Here is a 19,162-nt window from a genome sequence, read left to right on the forward strand (position 1 = left end):
AAAAAAAAAAAAAAAAAAGACATCTCTTATCAATCCGGAATTATAAAAGATAATATTTTTATCTACAAAATTGTATACTTTCAGTGTATATTTTATATTTAATAATAAACTTAAATATTTTAAATTTTTTAAATTGAAGCCAGTATAAAAGATTGGTTTTTCTCAAATTAATAAAAGTATCGTTGACTCAGGAACTTTAAGTCAGAAACGTATAGAAAAAATGTAAAGCAGTAAGATATAAATACTAAGCGAATCGGCCAATCACAGTAGAAAATAATATAAGACAGTAATTTTTATGTTTTCTATTGTGATTAGCCACTTTGCTTACTTCTTACTGCCTTATGGTATTCGTATAGATAATTTACAGCTTTTAAGCCCATTCTACAATAACGCAACATAAAGCTATAAGATTGTAATGCGTATTAAAGCTAGCTGGTTAGAAAGGGATATATAATCATATCTTGCAGTCTTACTGTTACGACCATTTGTAGAGTAAGCTTTGGACAGAGAGTCTATGGGAGTAATATTGCGTAGGAAGCAGTAAATTTTAAGAAATTGACCAATCTTAATCGATTATTCTTATTTTATTTGACTGATTGGTAAATTTCTCACGACTTAACAATTTATTACACTGTATTACTTTCATTATAGATAATTCTTTATAGATAAAGTATTAGTGAACATTAACAATAAAGAAAATTAAATTGCTGTTCATCTTTTGAATAGTTTTTGACTTTTATGCAACTAATCGTGGCAGCTATTTAAGTTCTAACTAATTACATGAAATTGATAAATAAGTTCAAAATATATAAAGTAACTGTAAAAGTAACTCAAATTGATCACTACTTTCTAAAAGAAATGTAACTATTGTATATAACGTCCGATTTTTCATTTTCTTTAACTCGTGGTTAGACTTAATCTGATGTTTTATCCAATGAACTTCATCTATAATATTCACGTTATTATTATACAAGTTATTAACTAGGTAATGAAAAATTGGACCTAAGTTAAGTTACAGTTACAATTGAAGATAAAGAGACGAAGTTAAATTAAAATTAGCGAAAAAAGTAACTATAAACTATACCTTAATTACAACTATAACTAGTTACTTCTCAACCCTGTAATGTAGTGTAACTACATATGCATGTGTGCGCGAATACGCATACTATTTATGATACAATAAATTTCTTGTATAATATATTTTACGAACGAATTTTTTAATTCATTGATTGATTAGTCACATTGTGCACAAATGTAATTTTGTTTTGTAAAAGCTGCATTTGTGCATAATAAATTGCGATTAATAAATTAATGAATTAAAAAATTTGCCATATCTTATATAATTTATATAGTATATCTAATACAATATATTTTACATAGTATTTTATCGTGTGTTAACAGATAAAAAAGTCAGTGGTAAGTCCAAGGATGAACAAATGGCTGAAAAGAAACAAGAATTAGAAAAGAGGTTACAAGACGTAACAGGACAGTTAGGCAATGTCAAGAAAACTGCCAAGAAAGGTCAGTATCTGATCAAATTTTTTGTATTTTTTAAATATATCAAGAAATGTGTGAATAAAATTAGGATATAATAACAAAATTGTTTATATATATTTTTTACAGAAGATAGTAATAAGTCCGTTGATGTAGTTGGAACTGGTGGTACCACTGGACCTTCACGATTGTCAGCGTCAAGCAGTAGTAGCAGCGATAGTGACTCCAGCAGTAGTTCGCTTTCTTCAACGAGCACTGATTCAAGCGACAGTGAAGCAGGTTAGATATAAATGCAACTAATAAGTTGTTATTATTAGACCCTTACCTGGGAACAAAGAACTACTTGTAACTAAGTAGTTGTTACAGAAATATGAATGACTTTTTCGGTGAGAGATTCAAAATTATATGGGGTTACGTACGACTACCTGTTTCAGTATATATATATATTTGTATATTATATTTTAATTTAATATATATGTATATATATAAACAGGTATATAGATAATACTTTCGAGTTCTTTGCAAAAAAATTTGTTACTTCCTAACGGTTGCACTATAAAGCACAGATTTTCATACTCACGTTTACGCCCAAATTATAAAAGACAATACATTTTTACAAATGCAGAAAAGACAAATATGGTTTAGATTGTTAATGCGCTTTTTCTTATCGCCAAGTGTAACAGGGTTGTCTGGGAGGCAGAGATATTTCTACATGTTTAAAAATCTTTATTTTCTGTGCGTGTCTTTTTTGTGTGTTATTTAATATCATAAATGACATTACCGATTTATAACGATAAAAAATTTTCTATTAACAAAAATAGTCACAAAGTCGTAGACGTGAAATAGTTGTGAAAAAACAGCTCACCATTTCATGTGGCGTTTAATTCTGTAGATTTGTTTAAAACCATAAAATGATTTTTCTGATCATATCTTAATAATACAGTACTACTAAAAGTATAATAATAATAATAATATTATTATTAAATTTCAGTACGTTAAAAGTATGAAATTATGATAAAAATACTGAATATTTTCTGTTAATATTTAAAATTATATTATAAGCTGTACATACTTCGTAATATACGTAATCAATAATTACAACAATGTTTATAATACATAATCTTAATATCTTTTCTATTCTGTATATTATTAATTTCTATTGTTATGCTATAGTTTGATAAGTTTTAATTGAAAAATGTTATGCCTCATGATTTGGTGATAAATTTAAGAACTTCGAAAAATATTTATGAATTCTGTGCCTAACCAATTCTCTATTGGCAAATGAAACAATCGAAAAATGCTGATATTGGTTATTATTAATATTGTTATAATGTATAATTAATATTTGCTATACAAAAAGGAAGTTACAAACTAGATGTAAACAATTTCTTTAAATGGGGATTTGACGCAAATATCTTCTTAAGCTGCTGAATCGTGCTTATTAATTACTGTATTTATTAGGACAGCGTTATTCATGTAGCTTAAGTGCTGCGTTATATTAATGCAAGTATAAATGCGATGTCAAGTTTCATCTTGTAAACGAACTATAGAACAAGTCATGTCTACGTAATTTTATCTGTTGTTCGCTATACAAGTGTTGCAGATATACAATCGTGTACAAGAATCGAAACTTGACTCACGGTTAAAAAATTTTTATTTAATTTACGAGACATATGCAATGGTAAGAACAAAGGTGAGCTAGTGGAGTGCAGACTGTGTTTAGAGGATACCATGCCAGCTTGTTTCACGAATTATATTATTGATTCTGAACAATATGATTATTTTCTCTTGTCCTATCGGTGTTGACAGTACATTCTGTTGCTCGAAAGTCAAGTATAGTTTGCTACTCAAGGTCACTGAATTTTTCACTGCAGTTCCGCCTTTGGGTTCGTAAGAAAGTCATTGCTTCTAAGGTTAGTAAAATGTCTGAAAAGATTTTATTCTGTAATGAGCGACATTACACTTAATCAAAGTGTGTTGTTGCCTTGACTGTAGTGTCGAATATTAGTACCTTGTAATAAGTTACACGATTATTTATCGTAGCTTTCCCCAATAATTATATTGCCCCATATAACCCGAAAGATAATGCAATTAATTCTTGCAAACCCGTTATTTATTTGCATTAAACGATAAGCAGAACATTACTTGTATCACTGTGTTTTCGAATCATTAAGTTTGTTTTCTCGCATTGATTCATTCATGCCGTATCATTTCTCAGAATCTAAAACAGTGATATTAACATACTCCACAAATTAAAGTGGGTATATAATATGCAATATTATCAATGTATTGACGTGAAAAGTGTGTTTATGCTCCTAAACGGTCATACATTTCCACACATTTTAAACTGCGAATTTTAATGACATCGGTCGAAGTACAGAATATAAAAAAATAAATTAGGCAATGATCATAGCGATACACACAGGAGAAATTGCAGACAATGTGTATTGGTGGCTAGATTTGCAAATCAGTGCATTTTAATATTAGCATAGTGTTACGCGTTGCATTTTAATAATAAGCTACGCTCTTGTCTCCGCAAAGAAAAGTTCTAATAAGATTCTTCTCAACATGAAGAAACTCACTCCTAGTTATCTCAGATTACTAATTCCATTTCAAGCTTAGCTTATCATAGCCAAATATGTGCTTCCTTTAAGAAGTCAATTATTAAAATGTTCCGTCTCTTACAAGCCGAATCTGATAACAATATTACGTTGCTTGTGTGAAACAAGCAAAAACTGATACAAATCTTCCTTATTATCTTACTCTGAATGCATAGATTTGAATAAAATAATTATTATGAATATATATAGTATATTGGTGCGGAGTAAATTTATATCTGAATTCTGATTGACACAGATCTCATTGTTTTTTCATAAAATTAATGACTTTGAGCATGTATATATGTATACAAAGTTTAAGTTATGTATAAAGAAGTAGAAGGTAAGATATAAGACCGAGAAACGACAGAGATGGGAAAGGATCAAAAGGTTGATCAGACAAAGAAAGCAATTGGAAAGGGAAAAGGAATAGGAAGGGAAACAAGTTTTAAAAAGATGGTCTAATATATTTATATATACACATATGTATACACATGGCGCCCTAGCCTCCAGACACATTGTTTGCACTCCGCTAAGCTTTGCTAATCTTCGTTTCATCCTATTTACCACTAGTTCTTCATCGGTAACCATTGTCAGTTTTCTCATCGCTCAAATGGTTAAAAGAAAAGTTGGAAATATTGTCTTCTTGCTATTAAAATTGACATCATTATTCCAATGACGATTACGAATTGGTGTGGTTTTACATGCCTTAATATATAAAGTACTAATTATTCCTGTTAAGTATACACTTCGTTTCTCGTCGCAATAGAATTTCACATGTGTTGTAGATATCAAGGAAATTTCAAATAACGAGTACATTATTTTCGAAATAACATTACTTTTAACTCGTGCGTGTCTTATCAAAATGTTTTTAGAAAATCTTTTATACGAATTTAAACAAGATTAATTTTAATGATATTTTGTTTTTATATCTCCATGTGTAAATGTCTTGCTCGATAATGTTTTTTTTTTTTTTTTTGAGACATCGTGTAAATTTAGTTTTTACATATAGCAAAATATATACATAAGAATTTATTGCGAACATAACCGATAATGACGCTCTAGGATGCTCCAAGAAGCAATCCTTGTAATTGAACATGTCATAATATGAGCATTAAGGATAATCGAATTTGCACTCGAGTACAATTAAATAGTATCATGAATCATACACTCAGAGCAACGTACTTACTGCCCCGACGAAATAAGAGGAGAAGGAGATAAGATAAGAGTTTGGGCGATTAATTACTACGATAACTTGATACAAACAAACCGTAATTGGTCGGAAAAAAAGTGTTCGTCGATATCTAAGAAAATTATTGATATGGAACTATAAGCATTTACAAGTAGGTGCGAGAAACGTCGGGCAGGTCGATATTACCATTTTATGTTTCCCAAGATACTGAAAGTGACTAGAGAAATTCGAAGAATTAGCTAGACTATGAGAGAACGAATTTTGAACGGCGTATGCTGAATTAGATTCTACGCATCTATTAAAATACAATCAGCATTAGCTTATAACGCGAGGTATAGGGCATTTTATAAATGATACTCATATTGCCTTCCAAAATTTTTGTAGCGATTCTATGCAAGCACGCATCTAAATTTTGTTTTCCGCGTCTTTTTATCTAGACTGGAACGTCATTCTTCCTGCTATGAATTATTCCTGCTTGCGTTATACGCAAGAGCAAGATTTAAGAATTCTAAATATTTTGTTACATTCAGAAAATGACACTATACTTTTTATTTAATTTTGCTAATTATCTTCCTCTCCAGAGTCGTATGTAAGCGTTCCGTCTGTTTTTTGCGTATATCGCAAGTTTAATAGTAACGATAAACACGATCGTACGTGTTCTCTGTACATAGTGAAAACTAATATATCATAAAATATTAATAAATAGTTGTAAGTTACACTTATGAGGAAATAAAACGACATACACGACGCGCGAAACTTTTCTAAGTGCATACACAAAGTTAAACGAGTGAAATAGACATTAATTCTTCAAGAGTCGCGGTTGGCTCATATGTGGTGGTCCAGTTAACTATATTATATAAATTAAGATACGCTGGTACTCCTCCTCGTTGTTTTGTTGTTGCTTTCATTTGTTGTCGAATGGGTTTAACAAGCTTGTCGATCACATTCCATCGATAAACTTCAGTGCTGTGATTTCACAATTGTTGCGATCACGAATTATTTGAGAGCACACATCAGACAAAGATAATACTGTCTTGTGTTACCAGTTTTCCATGTATCTACCACCGCCGTTGATTTATGTAATACACATGATGAACATCGAGCAGGAGTCTCTTGCCACCGATCTCAGTGTTGCGCTAACTACGACTTTAACATTAAACAGTTTTGTAAGAGTTCGTCGCTCTTGTATCATTCATTTTTAAGTTGAGCCTATATTGTACCATTTATGTGACCTTTATTTACACATTACTCCTATTATTATATAATATTACATTAATTATATTATATTATATGAAAAGAGATAAAAGAAAAACGGCAGTTTGATGATTTTTGTAGTCAATGTTTTATAATCGTCATTTCCGCCACCGTAACGATTATTATTACTGTTATTATAATAAATCATGAGTATCGATACACTAAAACGATGAGAGTAGGCGTGTACTCTCGCATATATATATGTTGAGACATATATGTATGTGTGACAATTTCGCGACACGTATGCATGTATGTGTGGGCGTGCGTGCGATATGTATGTATATATGTACGTATATACACACACACACATATATATATATATATATATACACGCAATATTCATAAATGAATTGAATACAACTAACTTTACGTAGAATGGGAAGAAAAAATTGTTCTGCGTATTAAAATTTTTTAATATAAAAGAATCATTAAGATGAAAGTCCACAAAAAAAGAAGCATACAATTGAGATATTTAAATTAACATTGTTGTACACAGTGATACAATTATAATATAAGCATATGAATAAAATCTATTAGAAAATATACGCACAAAGTTGTTTGATTTTTGTTTCTGATGTATCTTCATATTTTACTTGGCGCTTTGCGACACTCAATAGCTGGTATCCTCTGCACATTGCATTTCGCTAGTTCTTCATCGACCTGTGCTCTTGATGTGACAGAACTATGATTGACTGCACGTAACTCACTACTAGATGCACATTACATTGAATTTCAGGAAACTCCTCGAATCGTCCACATAGAAAGAAAACAAAGAAGAATCCACCAAGTACAGGACCTTCTGCAACAACTGCTTCTGTCGCATCGGTAAGATTAACTGATTGTAATAATTCTCGGTGAAAATTAAGTGTATATATTTATTTATTATTAGGAGATAAGTTATAAACATTTTCTAGATAATGTATATTATTTTGTGTGTTCCTTAATATTTTGTAAGTACTGATTCCGAATTTACAAATTATTCGAACGGCTAATGCAAATTATATTGCAAATACATGATATGATGTTTATAACAATGTTTGTCTCACTTTGATATATATAATAATTTTAATATGTGAATATTATTGATAAGGATAATATACTCTTTATATATAGGCACCTACATTAAATCATAGTGGAGCTCTTTTAATGAATAATCAACCATCGGCAAATTCTACGGGACCAATAACAAAACCGCCTGTTACTCACCCAAGCAATATCCCTTCGGAATCAGGTATTATTGTTATTGGTGAATGAAATCAAAATATATAACTTTGATATCTTGATTAATTTTTACATGAGGGATACTTCCTTCTTTTGTAAGATACAATATAATCTAAAGTTAAATTTTCTAAGATATCTCTCTCTCTCTCTCTCGACATTTACACGCTTATTTATCGCACTTGTCGTATAGATGTATTGTAACTATTTTTTTTAGATTAATTTATTTTTTTTTATCGCATCCGCGTTTTATTAATAGACTTAGTAATATGTGATTATAATTACTGATTTTCAAATTTTTAAATCTGTAATGATGTATAGATTATACTGTCCGACAAATTTAAACTTCTTTAGATCACAAATGAAACAAATTTTTTGTCGCTGAAAATGAATCTATAAATGAAATTGTTTTTATGTCATTTTTTTAACATTATTATTATTTCACAACATTAGTTATCTTTTTACAACAAATGGGATAAAGATGGGAGAATTGCAGAAGAATGATGCAATGCACTACTTATTTTTTCTATAGAATTCAATAGTGCTATTAGTACTTCCAATTAAATTTTTGTTAATTATTTAAGCAAATTATATATATGTATATATATATTTTATATATATATATATATAAGCAACTAAGATCTAGCTAGACTGTTATAGGCTTCGATTCGTATTAGTTATGTTGTTACATTAACAATCTTTTAAAATTTAATATTGTTTATTTACGTACCTAAAAAAAAACGTTTCTCGCTTCACATATACCAGTTATTGCAAAGAATATTACTAAGGCTTCAGTAGTCTAATTGGCTAGGACGCTTGCGCAAAAAAAACGAGCGATCCGGGTTCGACTCCCGGCCGAGATAATATTTTTCGCAATAAAAATTTTGAGATTTTAACGTCATTAAAGATTGATATAAAATGCTAAAAGAGCATTACATAATTATTAAATTGTTAATCAATTTAATTTGTAATAGTACTGCGGTAGTTTATTAGAGTTGCATTTCAAGACCGACAATGTTCAGCGCGTAGTTTAGAAAGACTACATATATCAGTATATATAAATTCACGCAAAATTATATATAAGCAACTAAGATCCAGCTAGACTGTTATAGGATTCGGTTCGTATTATATTTTATAATTTTAATATATAATTTATAATTAACGATCCCACAATCATTAGATGCAGGTGATTATTCAAATTGCATAAGCGATTTTCAAAGGATTATATTTATCCATGGATTTAAGTTCCTCTTTTTTTCATTGTTATTTGCATAAAGTAGCCAATGCAATAAATGACTTCTAGATTTTTTATTGCTGAAGACACGAATTCCTAAAACAAATTGCTGTATCGCGTCATATTTTTAGGATACTTTTAAGTTTAAAGCGTCAAAAATTTTTTTTTACATTTTTAAATTCAATTTTTTAAAAATAATATGATGTGGAGCAATTTTATTTATTATCAGTGACAAAAAATCTATAAAAATCTCTATTTCGTTTATGATTTAGAATCCATATATTTGGCAGTGTTGTTTATAAATGATAATTTTTTTTATCAGCAGTTTTGTTAGTAATATACAAATTACTAGAAAGAAAAACGTATATTATTAAAAAAAGATATTAATATATGTGATTAAATAATTAATTAATAGATTATGAGATGTGTAAGTGTAAAAATTCTTTTAGGAGGCAATAATAATCAACAGCCTGTCGCAGTGGCTGCTGTTACAACAGGGCAAAGTATGCCTGTAGCGAGTCACGCATCTATGCCAGCCCAACCGTCACGACCTACAGCTCTGGCTACGGCCGCTCCTGTAAAAAAACCAACACCACCACCACCACCGACAACATCTAACCCACCAACTCCGTCGGTTTCTGTACCAACTCCACCGCCCAGCGTCACACCTACAAATACAAATTCTATGACAGCCTCGCCAGCTGTATCTCAACAACCATCGCAGCAGCCAACGTCCATTAGTTCCTTTCCAAATACATCCATATCCACAGACGGAACAAATTTAAATCAACAATCTGATCTTTTACAGTCATACAATACTTTAGGTATCTATAATTAGATACAATTGGTATTGTTTATAAATACAACGCGTACAATATTTTTTTATTATATATGAAAAGTAGATACAAAGTTAACCATCTTATATATGTATTTTATGTAGCTTCAGTGCCTACTACACAATCTTCCATGGATCAAACACTTGCAATCAAGAAGGAGCCTTCATTTATTCAATCACAGCCCACCTTGGATCAAACGCTCACTATCAAGAAGGAGTCTTCATTTATTCAAACGACTCATACGAATAATACCAATAACAACACCAATCTTAATTTACTATCGGATGTAAAACCTGTGAACATGATGCCAACGAGTATGGCTTCTAATCTGAACTTGGGCAATATCAATATGACAAATTTAAATATGAATTTATCGCAAGGACTAGCGGCACATATGTCTATGCACAATCAATTAGAGAATATGATTAATACTACTGCGCCTTTGACTAATATACAGAATTCACATAACATTACGATGTCGCAGCAGCATTCCAACGGATTTCCAAATACAAAACGTGGAAATTCACCGCCCAATATGCTGAATAATAACGGCATTCCAGGATTAAATATGGGAATGAATATAGGCATGAGTTCGATATTTGATCCCCTTCCTATATCATCTATGCCAATGCAGATTTCTCAGATTCCTATAAAGAAAGAGGAAAAGCCCTTGCCAATTTCTCAACCTCAACTGACGCAAAAACCATTGGATGGTTCGTGCCTCACATTTATATATTTATATCATGCTTTTCTCTACACGTAGGCTGCACGCGAGTACTTATATATATTCATCTTTCTTTAGCTAAAAATACTAGTAAATTATATTTATTGTACGCAATTCAAGAAATAATGCAAAGAATAGCCTGAATATTAGTACAGCAACAAAATCAAAATATATAATTTTATACTAATATTATATAAAATAATATAAGATAAAAAGTGATACAATATACATTAATATGTAGTACAAAGTAATGCAATGTACATTAATTGATTTAACAATCTTAATGATTTTACTTAAATTTATTTTTTTTTCTTGATATGCTCAATTCCATTTTCATTATAATCCAATTTTTATCGTTTAATATGATTTTCAAATTCTGTACGTAGAAATTCTTTCCTTATCTCTAATGCTTGAAGTAACAATACTGTTTTTTACGTATTGCTATAATCTAATTGCTTACTAACCAGATATATAATACTATTGCTCTAGCAGGAGCTTTTTTTGCAGAAATGAACACCCTAGGAATACCACCAATGGGTAATCATGCTAGTACTCAATTAATGCCTGAAAAGAAGATGACTCCACCTGATTCAAAGAATCCTGCTGCAAACTTTGCATCAGCCTTTAAAAATAAGGTAAATAACTATTTTCTGAATATTTACATTAAATTATACACGCGAGAAGCATAAATTAATTTTTTTAATATATTATTTAAATAAAATAAGATAATTGTTTTTTAAATATAAAAACAATGATTCAGGGCTAATGAGAGTTATCTCGCGGTACGTAGTGCGATCAAAAAAACTTTATTAAAATATAATTAATCTAGACGTTTCGGCTTATATTCGAGCCATCCTCAGTAGTCTGTCTCAAATAGATTCCTATTTATATTTATAATTAAGTTAATATTTATTAATATTATTTTTCATAATCAGTGAAAAGCTGTAACGGTTAAGCTGGATCTTGGGTGCCTCTATAATCGCTTGTGAATTGGTATATTACGTAGATTTGTATATGTAGATTTTTTACTGCACGCCAAATTTTTTTAGACTTGAAATGCAAGCATTACAAAACTATCGCAGTAATATCATGAGTTAAATCGTTAATTAATTTAACTCGTAGAGATTCAGTTTGATCATTACAGCTTGTTTTTCATTAATTTTAATTCTCACGGTTCTATAAGATTTAATATTATTTATTTTTTATATATGTATTTGTTTTATATATTACACGTATATTTCTTTATATTGTGTCGATTGCATTGTCATAATCCGTATAAATTATATTTGCGGACTTACTCTTTGTTTCGACACTCACATACACACATATATACAGGGTGTCCTAGTAACTCTGTTACAAGGCAATATCTCCGTTAATGATACGAAAATGCCTAAGGAAGAAATTGTTTGATTTGAAGGGGAACATGTTTTGGTCACCTTGTTTCTTTTTTCGAAATAGAGGCGCCAAAAAGATATGAAGGTCATCTCCACTTTTTTAAATGGAATTGTATAATTGTTTTTACACAATATGATTCCTCTAATTATTCTGTATATAAAGTATTAAGGTAGATATATCAAAAAACCAATAGTTTACGAGATATTTTATATTTTATTCTAGCATATGTATTTTGACACAAAACGTTAAATATCTCGTAAACACTATTAATTTTTTGATAATTATATCTAAATATTTTTATAAACAGAATAATGAGATGAATTAATCATTGTAAGGAAAACACATAATTGCTTATTTAAAGAAGTATCAATTTTATCTAAATATATTTTTAAGCGATAATGTATTTATAATGTGTGTGCGTGCGTGCGTGCGTGCGCACACACATTTGTACTTTTATTTTGTACACATTAGACAAGAAGTATAAGATAAGCAGATCTGTTAGCGCAAAGACCTTCAGTATATCTATCGAAAACTATGACTTTTCAATCGACCGAGGAAACATTTTGTTTATATTTGTTTTAAGAAAGATAACGGGACTTTTAGTCTCTTGAGAGTGAGGATTCCGCGCAGTCGATTCAAGGAAATAAGAAAAACTGAAAGACGTGTGGAGATATAAATGAACGAACATTATAATAAATTATTCTACTTTTAAGTTCGATTTTATTACTCAAGTTCTATTTTTTCGGGTATACAGACTGTAGAGCAGAATGTAAAAAATGCATCATCTTGGTCTTCCTTGGCGCAAGCTTCGAGTCCTCAATCAGCAGCTGCAGGAAGTAGTATGAAAAGTGCAGCGCGAGACTCATTCCAGGCATTTAAGAAGCAAGCTAAAGAAAAACAGGATAGAGTTAGTTGATAATAATTCTACAAAATAATACTATATTACATAATATTATTTCCTCACAACTATATAATAATATTTTTATAATATTTGTAAAACAGCAAAGAGCCCTATTAGAGCAACAAGAGATGCGGAGACAACAGAAGGAGCAAGCGGAGCGAGAAAGATTGCGACAAGAGAATGAAAGAAGACGGGAACGAGAGGAAGAGGATGCTCTGGATAAAGTTAGAAAAAATATTGGAGATCAACAAGGCAATGTTATGACTACCACGACAAGAACAGAAGAAGTAAAAGCCATTACTGACACAGATAGCAGTAGTCCGAGTCATTCGTCCAGTCAGGACAAGTCCGCTGCAGAAAGGGAACGTCTGAGGCAACGGGAGCAAGAACGCCGGCGACGAGAAGCGGTAAGTATTTAATATTTTTGAATTGATAAAGTTTCTGTGTGTTGTAACTTTTTAAGAAAAACTAATAGAAGAAAGTTTAATATATGTACAATAGAAGGTTAATTGTTAAATTAAAAAGAATAATATTAGGAATTCGCGTGTAACATTTATCGCCTATGAAAATCTTATCTAATTTTATATAATCGTATATAGAAGAAATTGTTTCTTGTATGATCGAAATATAATTTGATAGATATCTTTATAAAGATAACCGGTTATTTTGAATTTTTTTTGTTACAATACGTACATGTATGTGTGTTAGATAAAGTTGACGATATATTGTAAAAACAAAAAAAATATAATTATTAAGTGAAATATAATAAAAAATAAAATTTATGTTACATGATGTAAATTTTAATTAGTACAATTTGATTAATTTATAACTTGCTATATAAATTAAAGTAAATTTGATTTTTTTTAAGTAGATTTATATTGGTATGTACACACACAAAATAAAAATATTCTCTTTGACACCCATAATAAAGGGATTTGCGAAGAATGGTTATATTTATCTTTTCAGATGGCTAGCCAAATTGACATGAACATGCAGAGCGATTTGATGGCTGCGTTTGAGGAATCTTTATAATGTTACTATATTCTGTTTATAATAAACCCACAAAAACTTTGCAAAACTCGGACGTATATGTTTAGCGTTGAGCGATGTTACAGAAATCTTTGAATATAATATCAATAAATAAAAACAACGCAGACAATGAAATCAGATAAATAACGATGGCGACACAGTGCTAGTTATCATAAAATGATACGGTTGGGACATTCCAACAGAGAACCCATTAGGTCGTCGGAAGATTCAAACAGTTTATTAAAACGGAGACAAAACTGTATTGTCTCTAGAACGACAGACACTTGAGTGCGACTATGTAATTAGATAAATACTTATATGATACTTCGAAAATGCTACACTGATATTGTGTTACATTTTTTCGATTTTCATAAGTTTGTACTTTATGTAAATTTGAAAACAACATATTGAAAATAAGAGACGTTTGCATGTGATAACCGAATGCGTGCGTAAATACGAATGTCGGCTTGAAGAAAAGTAAAAAAATCGTGTACATTTAGTTAAGTTTTGTATTTTTCCACATTGAGTCATTAATCGTTGGTAGGATTACGTATATAAACGTTTCTGCCAATAATACATGTAATTATTAACTGTCATTAATAATGTCCTTGCGAATTTCTTTCTGGATTATTCATATACGCTGTGTAAACAAACACAAATTATAGCTAGGCGTATATGTGAATAATGATAGAAAATGTAAAATAATACGAGAACATCTCTAAGAACTTGGTGAATTTAAGAATGATCATCACGGCTGTCCACTTGTGACTTCAATTGATCAACTGTTGATCGATCAGAATATTAACAGCGTATATTGCGATTGATTCAAGAGTTATTACGAGCCAGCTGATCGATTCAAAGTTATTCATTAACTCACTTTAGAACAATGTCGTCAATTATTACGAATAACGATAAGATGATTCTAGAATTGAAGTAGTTTTGATCCTACCAACTATTAGATCAGACTACCTAAGTCTTGGTATACTTTAAGCTCATGGGAACGAAAATCGTGATGTTGTACGTATTAGGGAAGAACATGTTAGAGGAGAATTATATTTATTCGATTACTAGGATATGGTATTTCATGATATCGAAAAGTTATTAAAATGTAAAAATTTTTTTGGAAAATTTCAGTAAATTTTTTCGTGTAATTTTGTCTTAAAATTTACTCGACGTATCATGAATGAGCAAACAAAAATATGTTGAACACTTTGGATATGGCCCAATTAAAGGAGCCGATCAAACAAGATATGCGAATCGAGTAAATTCTAAAAAAATATTATAAAAAAAATTAATTCGCCAGAAAAGTACAAAAAGTGATTAAAACAATTTTTCATTGCGTGTTATTACTATAATTAATTAATTTCTTAAAAGTATTTAGATTACGCGTTATGACCGTAACGACACATTAATAATATATTGAGTATAAAGTAAAAATAATACTATTATTATATATAAATTATTTGTATAACTACAATTTTATTTTTTTAGGAACCATAAACTTGTATAGTCTTTGTTGTATATATGGCGATACTTATTGGCAAGGAGCAATCGTTATGTTGGCAGAATTATAGATGTATGATGATTGATCAAAAATAATTATTATTATCTAAAATTTTGAGGTTTTAAACAATATCATGATTTTTATAACGTTAAAAAATATGATGGCCGGGATTTAATTGAAGAGGAGAAGAATAGAGTGAGGTGAAAAGATCTTTTTTGATAAATCTAGAATTTTCTTTGGAATTGTCATCCCTCGAGCTCTCTATTATAGATCAAGTGAAAGATTAAAATAACGTGATGGAGAATAGAAAAGAATACAAGAATATTATATTATTGATGGTAAAGTCAATTTCAAATGTTCATGCCACTCTTCACAATCATATTTTTATTATTTTATATATTGGAAATAAAGGGGAGCTCGTCAGAAAAATAAAAATGATCTTTGGGCAGAGATATTATTTATTCTTGGGTGTGTTGTGTCATATCAATAACGATTTTGGTTTCATTGATCGTTGATCATCATCTAGCAATATTAGAATATTTCTGTAATTTTTTGTTTTGATGTGTCTTCGGGCGTAATACGAGCGCCTGTTTGCAGTTTTTATCTAATCAAAATTAAGAAGGATCTCTATGATCTAATTCTTAAAATATACTATCTATACGCGCTGCGATAGTAATATTCGCGCGATTTAGTATGTACAATGATTTAGTCATCAGTACATTATTGTTGATGTATACACATAATGAAGTAGTAGTTCGGTGCGAGATTAACAATTTAGCAATGTATAAAAATTAATAAATATGTGTTCTTTTCATATGATATGTAAAGTATCTAGCGTCATGCCCAGTTTGGGAGATAAAAAAACTAAAAAAAGAAATTTTTACAATCAGAAATGATTTTGATTTGAATAGATTTACGTTTTGTTTCATTTCATAAACTTCGATTGTCTATATGTAAAAAAAAATTCCATTCGAATGGAACTATTAATGGTTTGATTTGGACATTATAATTCGCAATGTTTAGAATAGTAAAATAATAATATAAATTATTGGCAGAGAAAGAGGGAGAGGGGGAGGGGGGGGGGGGAGAGAGAGAGAGAGAGAGAGAGAGAGGTTATTGAAATATGTTCAAAAATTATATTCGAAATTTTTTTTATTGAGTAAATGCTAATAATATAAATTTAATTTAACGATAAAGTGCAAAATGTTTCTGCTGATAGTTTGTATTACCAATTTACTATTATTTCGGTATAATGTCCTATAAAAATTGAATGTTATTTTTGGTTCCTTTTTGTTATTACATATTTCTCATGTGTGCGGTCAGTACGAGTGACCATATTGTATGCCAGCAGCATGACAATGTGTAGTAACCAAAAAAGAAACAAAAAAGATATCAAGTGCATGATAAAAAGAAAAGGGATAATTAGATGGAAGAATGAAAGTATGAAAAAGGAGTGTACGTAGATATTAAGATTGTATAATATGTAGCTTGTAATTGTACATACAAGGTAAAATTGGCAGCATTCGGAGTACGGAATATTATCTATGTATAAAATATTAAGTACTAATAATACAAACGTCTATGTATGTGATAAGATTTATAAGGAAGCCGACATATAGATTATGTAATCAATTAGGATCTCAGCATAAGTTAGGATATAAACATACACCACCCATATTTCTAAGTAACACCAAAATCACTCAGCTCTGTATCAAAAAGTAATTTTTTATATAAGTTCCCACGAACGCACATCATCTCCAATAGAACACAAATTTTAGCAAACTTACTACGATTAACGATAGCGAACATTTAAACTGGTTGTACATAAATAATAACGAAATGAAAAATAAATGGCTGAAAAGAGACGTTGCTTGATGTTGTTAAATAAGAGGAGGGAAAGAAAGAGAGCGAGAGAGAGAGAAAGAATGAGTGAAAGAAAGAGCAATTGTTAAGTGAGCGTTAATTACGTTCATGTGTCTATATTTTCTTTTTTCGTTGTATCGATGGCGCTAGCTCGTAAAATTACTTTCGTATTTATGTTAAATATAATTTTTTATAAATAAATCGAATTTTAAAAACTGATTCGTCAAGTGCTACGTGAGTTTCAATTTTTCCAATCTTGTAATATAATCTGTTAGTAAAATATCAAAGATTTGAAATATACCAAGTTTTTTTTACAATATATCTTAGTTTTCTTTTTTTTTTTATTAATACTTTAGAGGTTATGTAATTGATATTGCACAACTTTTTTGTGATAATATTTGTAATTTTGATTTGATACGTATATGGTATGTATCTATTATAAATTTCTCTACTTATTTAGCAACATCAATCTACACTATACACGCGCGCGAGCGCCCTCCACACACACACACACACAAATACATACATATATATATATATACACACACACAATCTGTACTGTTATTAATTATCCGAAATAAAAAAAAACAGATTTCGATATTTGAACTAACGTTAACGTGCAAATGTGAATACAAGAGTTATTACAGATTATTGAATATGCATGAGAAACCTTCCCTAGTGTGTAATTTTGCATGTTACATAATAATATATGTAAAACAGAGTGATGCGAAACGAAACACAAGTATAAAGAAATCTGTACAGAAAATCGCTCATAGCTGAGATATAGATATATCAGAAAAAAGCGCTGTCATGCTTTCGTATTTGACAGTAGTTTCTTTCCTTAGTTGCTATGCCGAAAATAGTGCAGATGCAGAAGAAAAAAGGTCACGCACTGTGTATACTATTAATATATTCTTAAAGATATGGTATATTATATTGTAATCTTCATGAATATGCTAAGATAATCTTAAGGTTTAACTAATTAATAACTAAAATGAAAACAAAAACGATGTAGCAGTAGTGTTTTATTGTGAACCTCACTTCTCTCCCACAACTGTTGCATGCGCGCGATCCGCGATTGGACTTCTAGAGATGGTATTTGTCTAAAGTTAATTACGCATTGTCACACAATTACTTTTTTTGCTGCGATACCTTGCTAATCTTTCAGAAATCATTCAGTTATGAAATATTGAATTATATTTGTGAAAAATACGTAGATATTTAAGGCAAATAAAGTAGCATAGAGTTTACTGCAGTACGTCTTTTATTAATAAAATTCGTAATAAAGTATTGATTCAGACATTTGAAAATGTCTGGTTCAGAACAATTCAGAAAATGAGTGATGCGGCAGGGGGACGGAGCGACATTGCCTCACTTTCCTAGCTCTTACTCCTAAACGAATGCGTGTGTCATTAAGTCCTTTTAGAGTAACAAAGTAGAGACCTGGAGCTACATTTTGAGCTAAATTAATTGAAAATTGAGAGCGGCTTTTTAGTCGCGCCGCCATTTTGAAAAGTTCAAAACTGAAAAACATCATCGTAAACCGGTCTGATAAAAAAAAAAGAATATTCTTACGTGAAAGAGCGTTCAATTTTCTATAATACGTCTGCACTTTATTTTCAAAATTGCCTTTCATGCCCACTAACGACAAGCGAAAAGAGCGCTGCAACGAGAAAGCCCAAAAATTGACGGTTCTACAGTTCGGTAACCAGTTGGCCTATAGGTATATTATTTGGCATAGAGTCTTTATTCATCAAACTGTTCAAGTTCACGCAATATGAACGAAATTCATGGAACTTCGCAAAATGGGTGGCCCACTTGGCGTGGAATGCCCCACATATATGTCATGTCTACGTATAATATTTATTAATATTGGCGAACTTTGACTATATCACCTTACTGATAACCTTCGGAAACTTCA

General features: G+C 30.3%; 1 protein-coding gene across 4 annotated transcripts in view; it reads left to right on the forward strand.

The window, feature by feature from the left end:
- Positions 1 to 14,328, forward strand: part of LOC108778946 (bromodomain-containing protein 3) — a 31,361-nt gene extending 17,033 nt beyond the window's left edge. The window contains exons 13-22 of one of the 4 annotated variants that reach the window (XM_018546273.1): positions 1,402 to 1,521; positions 1,624 to 1,773; positions 7,274 to 7,362; positions 7,651 to 7,768; positions 9,439 to 9,813; positions 9,930 to 10,538; positions 11,039 to 11,184; positions 12,699 to 12,851; positions 12,947 to 13,252; positions 13,812 to 14,328. In XM_018546273.1, the coding sequence (XP_018401775.1) occupies positions 1,402 to 1,521; positions 1,624 to 1,773; positions 7,274 to 7,362; positions 7,651 to 7,768; positions 9,439 to 9,813; positions 9,930 to 10,538; positions 11,039 to 11,184; positions 12,699 to 12,851; positions 12,947 to 13,252; positions 13,812 to 13,877 (2,132 nt within the window). In that variant the 3' untranslated portion in view covers positions 13,878 to 14,328. The remainder of the gene's footprint in view (positions 1 to 1,401; positions 1,522 to 1,623; positions 1,774 to 7,273; positions 7,363 to 7,650; positions 7,769 to 9,438; positions 9,814 to 9,929; positions 10,539 to 11,038; positions 11,185 to 12,698; positions 12,852 to 12,946; positions 13,253 to 13,811) is intronic. The other 3 variants (XM_018546274.1, XM_018546275.1, XM_018546276.1) reach the window with 3 other exon arrangements.
- Positions 14,329 to 19,162: the final 4,834 nt, after the last annotated feature.

Source organism: Cyphomyrmex costatus, unplaced genomic scaffold (assembly GCF_001594065.2).
Source record: "Cyphomyrmex costatus isolate MS0001 unplaced genomic scaffold, Ccosl1.0 scaffold530, whole genome shotgun sequence".
NCBI classification, from domain to species: Eukaryota; Metazoa; Arthropoda; class Insecta; order Hymenoptera; family Formicidae; genus Cyphomyrmex; species Cyphomyrmex costatus.